The sequence below is a fragment of the Lepisosteus oculatus genome, chromosome 12 (genome assembly GCF_040954835.1).
Source record: "Lepisosteus oculatus isolate fLepOcu1 chromosome 12, fLepOcu1.hap2, whole genome shotgun sequence".
NCBI lineage: Eukaryota > Metazoa > Chordata > Actinopteri > Semionotiformes > Lepisosteidae > Lepisosteus > Lepisosteus oculatus.
This window is the reverse complement of record NC_090707.1, coordinates 34,877,612-34,890,454: the sequence shown is the minus strand read 5'-3', so window position 1 is coordinate 34,890,454 and position 12,843 is coordinate 34,877,612. Positions and strand designations below refer to the sequence as shown.

Sequence of the window (12,843 nt, the reverse complement as noted above, 5' to 3'; positions counted from 1 at the left end):
AGCAAGGCATATTATGATACTTGTTAAAATCTACATTCCACAAGTAATGTTATGTTTCTTTTGAAATTACATTTGATGAAGCACACAAAATTAGACATCCACTAAAACAGACTCTAAAACTGATATTTTAGACTGGCTTCAGAGGTCATTTGTTGCATTTGTAATGACTCTCACTATGCAATGGGATGGAAAAGTGTTTTGAAATACAAAGGTGTTTAAAAACCCTGATAAAAGACTCTGCATTTTTAAATATCTTATATAAAGTAGAAATAAAATTTAGGCTCATTCCCAAAAGGCATATTGGAAACTTAAGTTGATATTGCAATTTAATTCTGCTGTTTTAGGTTAATTATTCTCTCTGAAAGATGTGAATTAATAATTGTTTACATTAATAGCCAAGTAGAATTCCAGCTAGGAAGACAATAATGGTCTGTAGATGGCGATTTTATTTCCTAGAGGTGACATTTGAAGGACATTTCAAATTACATTCAACAATATTAAATAAAATCTTAATTAATTTCCCCAAGTTTACAATAATATTGATATTAAGAAGAGTTTGTGACCTTTTGAGCCAAAGGAATCCTACTGTTTAATACAGCGTAAGTCAAAAATAAATAGCAAATTATAGCACTACAATAAACACTAGAATAAAATTATAAGAAGTAGTGCCACTTAATTCTGTGGTAAAGTCTATCCAAAATTGGAGGTTGAAGCATACAGTATGACAAGACAAAACGGTAAACTTAAAGATTTCTTTAAACCGGCAGTTTGTGGGCTGTTGTTCTATAATCAAGAAGTGAAACAATTTTTGGAAGAAGCAGGAAAGTTGTTTTTTTTGGGGGGGGGGGCAGGTTTATCTTGGGAGCCTGCTTTACCATTTTCATTCAGCCCTGGGGGAGTTATGGGCTCTGCATCTATGGACTGTTTCATCCTGAGTGTTCGGCGTTCCAGCGCACTGAAGACTCTCCCTATCGGATTCTGCAAAATACACATGAAATTCAGACAGTATTTCAACACCAAGAGGAGACACAGATCCAATCTAAATGGCAGCAAAAGCAGTGTCAGGACAATTAATAAATATCCAGAGTCTTGAATGCTTCCCAGATGTATTCCAAAGCTCCAGTGAAAACAACAGACATATCACCAAAATCCCTACCTGCCCCTACTTTTACTAAAAAAGAGAGGCAGTCCATGTCAGTAAAAACCACAGTTTTAATTCTTCATTCAATCTCATCATTCACTCACCGATTGAAAAAGTAATGTGAGCGAATTCTTTTTCTGCCTCTTTAACTGTTAGTTGTTGAAAGTTTAATATCAAAGCCATTCTTAAAATCTGAGAACTGCCTCTGTGACCCGTGAGAATGTGGGGAGGCTGCCAGTGAATTCAATAGCTCAGTTAGTGACAGACCATGGTCCTCAAAGCTCTTGTAAAAAAAAAACAGCCCCAGAAAATGTGGGGCTTCAAAGGTGCCTTTGATTTTGATGAAAAGACAGCACAAGGAAAACAAAGCTGCTGTGCTAAGGGAATATAGCAAAATTAATTTTATTTGATAATTTTGTAAGATAAGTCCACAAGTAACATCTGTGGAAGTACATGATATTGTAATGTTATGCACCCTGTTGTTGGACTGTCTCATGACCTTTTCCTTTTTACGTTTTGCTGGGATTACTCTTTCCTGCTCCTCTCTATATAAGGTAGGGGAACTTTCTCCTCTGGCTCTTTGTCCACATCTTTCTAGGGAGTGTCTTTATCTCTGGCTCTGCCTGCAACTCTAAGCTACCTATTGTTTCTGCAATCTTTTTGAATTCTTTTTCACAGCAGTTAGATATCAGTTAACATCTGTCCATCAGTTATGAAGGCTGCAAATTAGGGATAGAGATCAAAAGTTTTAAATGTCAAATAGTCTTTAAAAAAGGTAGCTTTCAGCTCCTGCAAAAATATAGGACATATCAGTTTACTGTATGCTTATGGGAATAATAAAAAGGAAACCCAACAAAACTCAGCTGTACTGTATCAACCTGAATTTTCCTTTGCCCTAAATACCCATACAAATCAAAACTCGATTTGTCAGACTAAAAGCTAGGATTTATGCAATGCCAATACAAAAAAACGAAATCCTAGCTTTACCATTCACAAAAAAAACATGACTGTAAACATCCCACATTTAAGGATGCCCTATGCTTGTAACAATTCGAATCAGAGCACTGATGAATGGAACTGAACACAATTCATGGTAAGTTTGAAGAAAAAAGTACACCAGGACTTAAAGATCTGCCTGTTCTGTTGTTTTAGTCAAATACAATACCTTATCTGAGGAATTAATCAACTGTAATTCACAGTGGCTCACCTTCAATACCTCAAGCCTGAAGGCTGTCAAGGATTTGAAGAGACAGTGAGGGGTATTCTAGGTCAAACCTAAGAAAAAATGCCTTAATCTGTTAGGGGTTAACTGTTATAATGACAGTTATGTTAACTGCAGGCCTTAGAGACTCAGAAAACTGTTGAACATAGAGTGTATAATGTGTGATATCTTAGACTTAAAGAATTAGAATAGTACTAAAAATCTTTTTTGAAAAAAAGCTTCAAATTGTGATTAAAGAGTTTACAGAGACTTTAATGCCAGTCTCCACTTGCTAAAACTGTGGTGTGTTTAAACAAACATTTTATGAAAGTTTAAAGATAATGTAGGCTGAAATGCAGTAAGTTAAGTACAAGTAGCAAACTTTAAGACACTTTAATTCATTGAACAGGGTAGGAAAAGAGAGCAATACCCTTTTGCTAATTGACAGGCTTGGTAGATCCAGTGAGTATACTGTAGTCCCACTGACTGGGAATGGGAAAAGACTGATACCTTCCTTGTTACACCAGCAAATGCACTGTAGATTTTCTTGTCTAGCAAATACAGTGTAACTGCAATCAAAAACCACACATCATTCTTGGACATATCTAAACATCACTATAGAGTTACACCTCTATAACGATATAACATATATAACTATATAACAGGATTATACAGAGGAAAATGAAAAACAGTGATGTTCCTTCAAAGCATGAAGGTGAAAGCCATACCTTAAGCATTTTCACTTTTACCACTAATACCCACTCTCTCAAACTGAATACACTACAGGCAACAATAGAATTCTGTTCTGGGATATTCCGGCACCTTCAGCATGTTACATAACCACAGATTATGTTGGCTGTTTTGTCTCTGCCGATGCACTGTTTAGGTTCCTAAATAGGCTAAATTACCAATGAGTGATTTGCAAACAACGAGTATTTGTATTTATTCTTCCCAAAAGCTGGGAGTACCTTCACACTGCCACCACCCCCGTGACAACATCACCCTCCAACTTTGTCCTCGCTTCCTCTCATTGAAGAACACATTTCAGACACAGCCCAATAAATAATTTGCTGCTGTGGAAAACACACTATGGTACAGTACCTCCATAACCCCGAACCTTACCTCCCTGTCTGAAAGACTCCGTTTTCTTCAGATTGCGGGTCCTGTTTTTTTTTTTTAAGGAGGGTGCTGTAGAGTCCCTTTTCTGACTTTTCTTCAGCACCAGTAGCATACGTGATTTTACTATATCCTCCCCCGGAAAACCTGCCTAATCCTGCTATATCCCACTTAATCCACTGCAACCTCCTTCTCGGAAGCACTTCAACTGGCTGGCCTCAAGCCTCAAAGCTTCTTAACGCTTTCTGCCGAGTGGATGTAAAGTAGGCCTGTGAACTCTAAACGCTGTGAAAATGAAAAAAGGAAAAAGAGATCAATTGTAAAAACTACAGTCAAAATCCAACAGCTACAACATCCACAGAATAAATGTCCTTTTTACCAGCATGATCATGGATGACACCATGAAAGAAGGCCTTGGGGGAATTTCCATCCCAAAATACTTTCGAAATACAAGCAGCAACACCAATTTTAAATAACGAATGACATAAAAACCTGTTAAAAAACAAGTCGGACAAGCAGCGTGAGTCAGTGGTAGGGGTAATCTGACAGATTGCAGGAAGAAACTGTCTCTGAATCTGGAGGTCCGTGCCTTTATGCTCCTGTAACGCTTACCAGAGGGAAGTGGGGAGAAAAGTGAGAAACGATACTTTCAGCCTTCCTGAGATAGCGAGTTGTAAAAATGTCCGCAATAGAGGCGAGCTCTACTCCAATGATGGACTGGGCTGACCTGATCACCCCCTGTAATGTCCTTCGGTCAGACAACAAGCTGCTGCCAAACCACACTGTAATACCACATGTGAGCACACTCTCGATAGCGCACCTGTAAAATGTAGTGAGGATAGTTGAGATGGATCAAATATTTTCAACTGTCTGAGGAAGTAAAGGCGCTGTTGTGCCTTCTTGGTAGCTCCTGTTACATGCTGGGATCACGTTAAATCAATAGTAATGAGGGACACATGAACTCGAATGAGGAACTTTTATGGAACTTATGGAACTTTTATGGCTTACGTTGGTAATGCGTCACTTTGCGATATGAAAGTTGCTGAAGATTTTCTTTGAAATTGTAATGCAGAACATGAAGGCATGAGATGAGAGAATGTGAGTGGAGTTTTTAAACAAAGAAACTACAGTCAACAAGACCTGTGAGCATGTTAAATTTTAAAGAGATGAGGGCACCTCATTTGATGAGGTCATTTGTAATAAAGTTAGGAATTATCCATGTGTATGTGCACTATGACATATACTGCAATTATAGGGATGAAGGTGTACAGCTGCTTAGGTGGTGTCATAGCAATAACCTGGACTTGAACATAAAGAAAACGAAAGAGCTAATAGTGGACTTTCGGAGACACAGGCCACACACTCACAGCCCACTCAGTACGGAAGTGGAAACAGTCACCAGCTTTAGGTTTTTGGGAATTCACATCTCTAAAGATCTAACCTGGACTGTGAACACTGACTCTATCATGAAGAAGGCTCAGCAGCGCCTTTATTTCTTGAGTTGCCTCAAGCGATGGGGGATGCCAATACATGTGTTGGTGAACTTCTACCGCTGCACTATCGAGAGCGTCCTCACCAACGGGATCACCGTGTGGTATGGCAACACCTCTTCGCGAGAAAGAAAGGCACTGCAGAGAATGGTCAATATGGCCCAGAAGATCATCGGCTGCGGTCTCACCGAGATTAAACAGCTCTATGAGGACCGCTGCCGTGGTAGAATTCTGGCCATCACAGAGGACAGTCACCACCCAGGGCATGAGCTCTTCACCCCACTGCCCTCAGGCAAGAGATATAAGAGCATACGGACACTTACCACTAGATTCTTCAATAGCTTCTATCCACAAGCAGTGAGACTGGCGAACACATTTAGCCATCCCCCTCGGACCACACCTACACCATCACCATCTACCTCATTGTAATTTATTTATTGTACGTCTCCAGTCATTGTTTACACGTCTGTATTGTTTACATTCAAACTGCCTGCATGTTTACTTGCACATTGTCTATTGTTTGTTTGTACATTGTCTTGATTCACTGTTTGCACTTTGTTTTGTTTTTTACACTTGTTTTACAATCGAGAGACTTTCTGTAAGTAAGAATTCCATTGTACCAGTACCGGTTACATATGGCAATAAAGTTCAAGTTCAATTTAAGTTTTCTCTCTAGGACACAGGTGTTTATTTGTGATCTAAATCCCCATTCCAGCACACTTTAGCAGTGACCATTATAATATCCAACTCTAAAGAAAAAGAACAATTTGTGAGCAAATAAAAATGTAGAAATCATTTGGAACACTCAACTCAATATCCTTCAACCCTCCAGGATCAGAAATGTCCTGATCAATCAAATGCTTGCTTAAATAACTTGCTTAATTGATGAAGGACATCAGTGTCCATAAACAATAGCGATTTTTGGGAACCTGTAAGACATACTGGATTGGAGATTTCCTTGGAAAAAAGGAAAAAAAAAACAATAACATTTTCTTCAAATTGCTTTTATTAATCCTGGTTCATATTAACACTTCAGTTTCATTACTCATTAGTACAGTATATACACATGATATGCATTATTGTTCTTGTAAATGATAGAAAAGAACATTTAATTGTGAGATCGAACGTCCAAGATTATACTATGTTAGCAGTGGAAAATGGAGAATCTGGATTTTCTTTCACTGAAGAAGTGAAAAGCACTGACAAAATGTGTAATGCAACACACCAGTGTTAAATGCACCGCAAACTGTTTTTAAATAAACTTTTAGGAAAAGAAAACGTTCAGAGCAGTATCTGCAGAAAAAGTGTGATTTCTAAATAGAAATTTCAATATAAACCAACTCTGCACTCACACTTAATTTTAAGAAAATGGAATGATTTCAGCCCATCTTTTTCAATATCAACTAATTTCAGTTCAGTGGGGAAAAAATGGTTACGAGGAAGATGATGAAAGCCTTTGCATAAACCATCTTTACTAGAGTTTCACCTTCACCTTTGAGAAGACAGTAGGTGACCTTCTACTAAAAATAAGGGCCAATATGACCTTTTCTAATAAATTAAGATAAAAGATTCAAAAACAAAACGCCAATACAACAGATTCACGTTCTTTTAGCATATTAACAGACTTGCAATAAATCCTAATAAAATCATATGACATTTCATAAATACCCACACAATACCAGTGCATGTATACTGTACCTTACAGTATACAGTTACCTTCTTACAGAGTAGCTAGCTTCTCCAAGGCTTTGCGCCTACTTATGAACAACAATTAAGCAAAGACCATGTATTGTATCTTTAGACCTTTTCAATGAGAAGAATGCATTACAGTGCAATTTTAAATTGTGCTTGCTGGTGTGTGTACGGCAATTAGAAAGAAAAACCTGGTCAGAAAGAGATCGGCACAATTGCTTGGAAAGCAATCGTTGTCTTGATTTGCAGCTGGTATCCTTTGTTTTATCCTTAAATGCAGTTCAGCTAATTAATGTCATTAACACTTGTCTTAAAGCATTGGCATACTCCCTTTCTGACCTCAGATATATGCTTACCATGTAAGTGACATTTCACATTGATCCAGTTCTTTAGTATATGTAAATATAAATCACATTGCATTTATCATTCTTTCAGAGATGGAAGGTGGCTATGTACAAATACTGAAAAACAGGGACAATCAAATGAGTTTTTTAGTATTTGAATGTACACTAAATAAAGTACGGTGAACTACTGTATAGTGAAGCATCGTCATGTTTAGGCTTCTCCCTAAATCGTCAAACTGATAATGATTTGCCAGGCACCCAGGTGGACCACTGCAATTAATCTGGATTAATTAGTCTTTGCAGACATGCAGGACAGCTTAACTCAAAACTGTCCATCCAATCCACGCTACAGCAGGATCGGTCTCATATCAGCCTCATTCCTTCATTGATCGTTCGCACGACCAGTTTAAAATGTTAAGGTAGGGCACTGGAAGCAAAGCTTGGCTTTGAGCATGGTTATCACTCTTTTTTCATTGTTTAGAAAGAACTCCCCAATTTTCCAAGACAATGCCAGTTAGGAGTTTTTAGCTGGAACCTAGCTGGAGTTGACAGGAATTTAAAAAAAAACTAGAGAAAAAAAGCTTTGAACGTCATACTGGGATGTAAAATGTGAAATTATGAGTCATTCTGTTCTGGAAATACATTGCAGACCACAAGACAGTCAAGCATCAAAAGGCTTGTTTATTAATGCTATATTTGTTAAACAACACCCACTACATCATCCGTAGTCTGGATATCCATCAAATACCACTGAGGGAGAGGGGTGCTGAACTGCATATACTGTACTGTACACCTTGGTTACAGTATGTGATAAAAATGCACGTATTAAACAAAAAAGGAAAGCAAGTTTAAACCCATCAAGAATCATACCACGATTGACACCACATTACAAGGCAGCTATTGCGTTTTCCGCTCATCCATTTCTTAACCACTTTATCCCATACAGGGTTGCAGGGGTGCTAGGGCCTTTATTGCATTACAAAAATGTATATAAATTTATTTTCAAAGTAGTTTTAATTGTAACCCTTTTAATCTGCTTATGTATTCTGGTCATTGTCTTCAAAATTGTTCACTCATTTCTGCACCAAAGGACTTTATATCATACCCAATAATTAATAATAGGACTGGGTGATTCCCTTTCAATAGAAACAATGGTAGGGGGAATTCAAACTTACTGATCTTTAAATACAACCTGGAACCTATAAACTAAAATATGGCACCACAAGAAGGAAGAACAACACTATGAAGACATCTTACAGTCCTGCAGAATCTCCAACTTTTTTGACTCATATACTGTATGGCACACAGGAAATTCATATTTCATACAGAAATGTCTAGGAAATGAGTAACACAAACCTGGTAAAACAATCACCAAGATTTACACCATAGTGGATATGAAGCACTATTCCGTTGGTTTTGTGCAGTATTATAGCACCACCTATTGTTCAGACAAGCAGAAATAAAAATGATGTAAAAAGAAGACTTTTGGCTTTGCTCCTACCTTTAAGTTGAAGCAAAAAGCTTTTAAAAACAATCTGATCTAACCCACGGTAAGGGATTTTGTAAGGGATCAGAACATGCTTGCCTGAATAATACAAAGTTTTTCTGCATTTATCAGAACATGTTAGAAGCCTGTCTATGTATACTTCTGATTGTTTGGACAATTATTTGTGGAATATGTAGTTCGATGGGGTACAATGCTTTATAAAGCCAAATAAAGTCAAAGAAGGTTCCTTTGTAAATTAAAAAACACGGCACAGCCATCTCTCGGAAATAGATAACTATAACATACATTTAACTAAAAATGAACAAGGACAGGATTTTCTATACACAAGAAAGACCCTTGGAGAAATTTCCGAGGTCACCTACATGATCGCTGTTGTCCTAATGCTGAAGTTAAATCCTGAGATTTTCATAACTGATTTTTGATGATTCCTTCCCAGTAATCCCTGTAAAAACCAGAGTCTTAGATGGATAGAACATGAGATGTTTTTTTTAGAGAGGATAAGAGGGGCATGGCACTCTCTTTAAAACACAGGAGGCATACTGTAGCTGAATGTGGCTTTCATCGCATCAATAAGCATAAGCAAACCTACTTACTGTTTTGACATATTATCTATAATTCACTGTTCATTTCACGGAAGTAGTTCAAAGAACCTTGAAATTGTAGAACTGTGACAGATGGAGCACCCCTATATGAATAAATTAAGAGTAACAATATCTAATAAGGTTATACAGCAGCCTGATTGCTTTGTCCTGTATGTGCAGTTACACTACTAGTTTTCTACAGTGAATGTTCCTTGCAGGTCATACTCTCTTTATGAGGCAGAGGTGCAGGACTGCAGGTCAGTGTTTCATCTTTAGCTTCTTTAGGCAAAAAGAAACCATGGATGATGTAGGGAAACATTTCTTTTCAAACAAGATTCATGAAAAATAATGTGCTGTCTTTCTCAGCATTCTTAAAACCTCCCCAGTCTGAAGATTATTTTACACAAGACACAGTATTGCTCCTCCACAAGCAAAGAACCACTGAGTTCACTTTACTATAGGTAAGAAATATTTAAAGGTGATGTAGGAAAGTTTGGAAGCTCGTACAGGTGAGGTTTAGAGGATATTCAAAAATAAAATAAAAAGAACTCTTCCTTCAGTGCAGGAAGCCCGGACCAGATCCCCCACTGAAATGAAGGAAAACTTCAAAATTCTGAGACGTCATTCAGGAGACTGAATAAAATTAGTCCATATAGTTTTTAGAAATTCATACTAAAAGCAACCCAGTGGCACCAGCATAGAGGTGTAATGTTTAAAAGAATCTTGTTTCAGCCCTCTCTTTATGCTCCATAACTGGGTATCAGAAAGGCCAGCAAGTGACCTCGATTTCTCCTCTCAGGTACCCTTGCTGGAATCTTCAAGGAAACTGGGAGCTTCAAGTCTTATGTGATCTTCTCATGTTGGATCTGGTAGTAGCAAGCCTGGATTGAGAAAAGGAAACATTTCAGAACATTTGATCCCTGGCCAAACTGGGCTGACAGCTGAAAGCAAGGAACAGAAGGTAACGAAACAGAAGATATGCATTCAAAGATAAACTCTTTTCACCCGCAAGGAACCAAACACAAACAATACCCTTTGCAATAGAGGAAAGCATGATTGCTGTTCCATACCCTGGACAAGAGGTCTTGGTGATGCGATTAATACTTTGCACGTAGCGGCTCTGGATTCTAGTTTTGATCGATTATGACTAGAGAACTTTTTCGACAACATTTATATTTCTAACTGAAAATGCATTGAATAGAATTCTAAAGACATATAGATGGTAAAGAAGCATATTTTAAAATGTGCTTTTACAGACAGGGAAGTAGTTATAACCCACTCAGGATTCACAGTAGATACACAGGTTCAGTTTAGTATCAAATGTCATCAACTGTTTTCCCCCAAAGAGTATTTTTTTATTTAGGTATCACCTGTTTATTTAGAACTTGGTCTTTTTGTGTACTTATTCAAATTTCAAGACACCGTTTCGCGCCTAAAATAAAATTATTTTTCAATAAATTGCAGCTTTTACCTATGCATCTTTGTGCAAATCAGCCACAGCACATACATAATGTATATGAAGTGACTTGTTACTGACCTAATGTCTTCAATAGCAATCAAACAATAAGCATGTTTATATTCTCTGTTTTGAATGAGTTCTTCACTCTTGTGGACAAAGGTTAATTGTTATTTCAGTGCATGCTTTCATTTATTAAATATGTGTATCAATGGAATAAACCTTGTTTACCAGCTTTCTGGTAAATTGATCAGTCTCTAGTCCTATCACCAACTACCACACACTAAGACTGAAAAAAAAAAGTCAGGATAGCATTGGTTTCATTGGAAGTAAGTCTATATAATCTTAATAAGAATCGTGAACAAGAAGCCCACACAGTGTACAACATGCAGCTGTAAGGAAAATGTCTATCTTCTCAGAAATAGAACTACAGTGTATACAAATAGAACAATTCATTCAAATCATTTCAGAGCATATGACACAGAGAAAGGGGTTTTATAATGGCACCCTGGTAGGACATCAGCGACTTAAGTAGGCTTTTAATACAAGCAAGTCCAAAGCGATCTGGGAGAGGTGTGAAGTTTTTTTCTTCTTCACTGTGTTACTTTATATTAGATTTATCCTCACTCTGGGATACCAAACTAAATGCTACACTGCCTCCATGAGTGTCTAATGTTGTTATATGAAATATAATTGAATTAAAAGCTTTGAACTGTTTAACAAAACTGAGCGGAAGTGTGAAAGAACTTGTGTGTGGACACTGTGTGACCATTTCAACCTCCATCACTGTGGGCTTTCACCTGCTGATGTCTACTTACTTTAAGTGTGGTAAACATGATTCCCTGTTCCCCATGCTGCACACAAGGGTCCATCAGGTCTTCAATGAGATGTACTTCGGAGCCTAGATTCCTTATTCTGAAGGAAAAAAGACATTTATAGGACATCTAAAGCACAATGCAGGTGTGCCACTGCTTTGGGGCATACTGTAGCTTTTAGATGGAGGATGTTGAGATGGTGATTGCATAAACTGTGGTGCAAATGTCTTAAGGCACTTGACATGTTGTACTCTTTTCACCCAGTGTTTTGCCTTCATTATGCAGACACACAATTCTATAGTGATCTACTACAGACTTTTTAATCATTTAATTTTAAGCTGGCTGTTTACGTGACTCACAGCCCTCTGACAAATTCTGGCCTGCCACAGAGAGGCTGTCTGGCCAAGTTAAAAACTGCAGGTTGTGAACTTTCCAGACAGAGAGTGACAGTGCACCAAGTTCAACACAAAGGTGTTGCTCACTTCATAACCAGAGCAAATTAGGTCCTTTTCTTGATTTTCATCTCACTAAACAGGTTACATCACTTCACCACCAGTACCAATGTAAATGAAAAAACTGTAAATAACCAACTTCACGTAAATAAATAGCATTAAGGTTCTTCAGAGTCTCAGTATACATGTAGTGTAAATCCTGATTGTGTCTAAGATAGCCAAAACGTTTGAAAGGCGGTGTATATTATATACTGTACACATTTTCTTGATTGCATCCTAAGCAAAGTACCTCTACAAACCCAAGATCTGGGTTGCCCCAAATCTGAACTTTTCCATTATTTAATTCTTTACTTATGAAGGACCAAAATATGTACAAGACTTGTGTGGTCTAACGCTGGCTTTGTGCCCAGAACATAAAGCGGAACCTGTCTCTGTCAATAGGCCAAGAGACATGATCTAAGACATAAGATGCTTATTCTGCATGTTTATTATAAACTTCTCGCTCAGACATTTATACAGGGAAATTATGCTTATTTGTGCATTTGAGCAGTTTGTCATGTATCACTAGGTAAGCTCATTGAGACACAGTTATATGGGCGGTGCGCTAAACAGTTTGCTTCACAAAATCTTTGCATGAACTTTGTGATGTACAGTGCCCTCAGAAAGTATTCAGCCCCCCATTGATTATTTCTTGTTCTGCTGTGTTGCAAAGTCAAATTAAAGCATATTTAAATTGTTTTTTTTCCACGCCTGTAGGAGTCCTTCTCTATAATGTCAAAATGAAATAAAGTATTTCGATGTCTTCGGAATTATATACTGTAAAAATTAAAATTCTGAAAATTACTTAATTGATAAGTATTCACCCCCTTTGTTTTAACAACCTAAATTGGGTGAGGTATTCAATTATCTTGAGAGATCACACTTCATATTTTAGAAAGGTAGACCTGTGTTCATTTCGAATCCATCTTTGTTCAATTGCTTATATCACTGACTGTGAGGTCTCACAACTAAAACAGCCGATCACATCAGTCCTACTGTCATGAAGACC

At 37.5% G+C, this 12,843-nt stretch overlaps 2 protein-coding genes across 8 annotated transcripts in view; both read right to left on the bottom strand.

Annotated features, from left to right (window-relative positions):
* Positions 1–3,646, bottom strand: part of mpp4b (MAGUK p55 scaffold protein 4b) — a 35,855-nt gene extending 32,209 nt beyond the window's left edge. For both annotated transcript variants that reach the window (XM_015359334.2, XM_069196514.1), the window contains exons 1-2: positions 3,465–3,646; positions 876–978 (exon numbers count right to left, since the gene is read on the bottom strand). In XM_015359334.2, the coding sequence (XP_015214820.2) occupies positions 876–930 (55 nt within the window). In that variant the 5' untranslated portion in view covers positions 931–978; positions 3,465–3,646. The remainder of the gene's footprint in view (positions 1–875; positions 979–3,464) is intronic.
* Positions 3,647–5,936: 2,290 nt separating this feature from the next.
* als2b (alsin Rho guanine nucleotide exchange factor ALS2 b) overlaps positions 5,937–12,843 on the bottom strand; it is a 58,835-nt gene continuing 51,928 nt past the window's right edge. For all 6 annotated transcript variants that reach the window (XM_015359364.2, XM_015359368.2, XM_069196325.1 and 3 more), the window contains 2 exons: positions 11,347–11,443; positions 5,937–9,953 (listed from right to left, as the gene is read on the bottom strand). In XM_015359364.2, the coding sequence (XP_015214850.2) occupies positions 9,915–9,953; positions 11,347–11,443 (136 nt within the window). In that variant the 3' untranslated portion in view covers positions 5,937–9,914. The remainder of the gene's footprint in view (positions 9,954–11,346; positions 11,444–12,843) is intronic.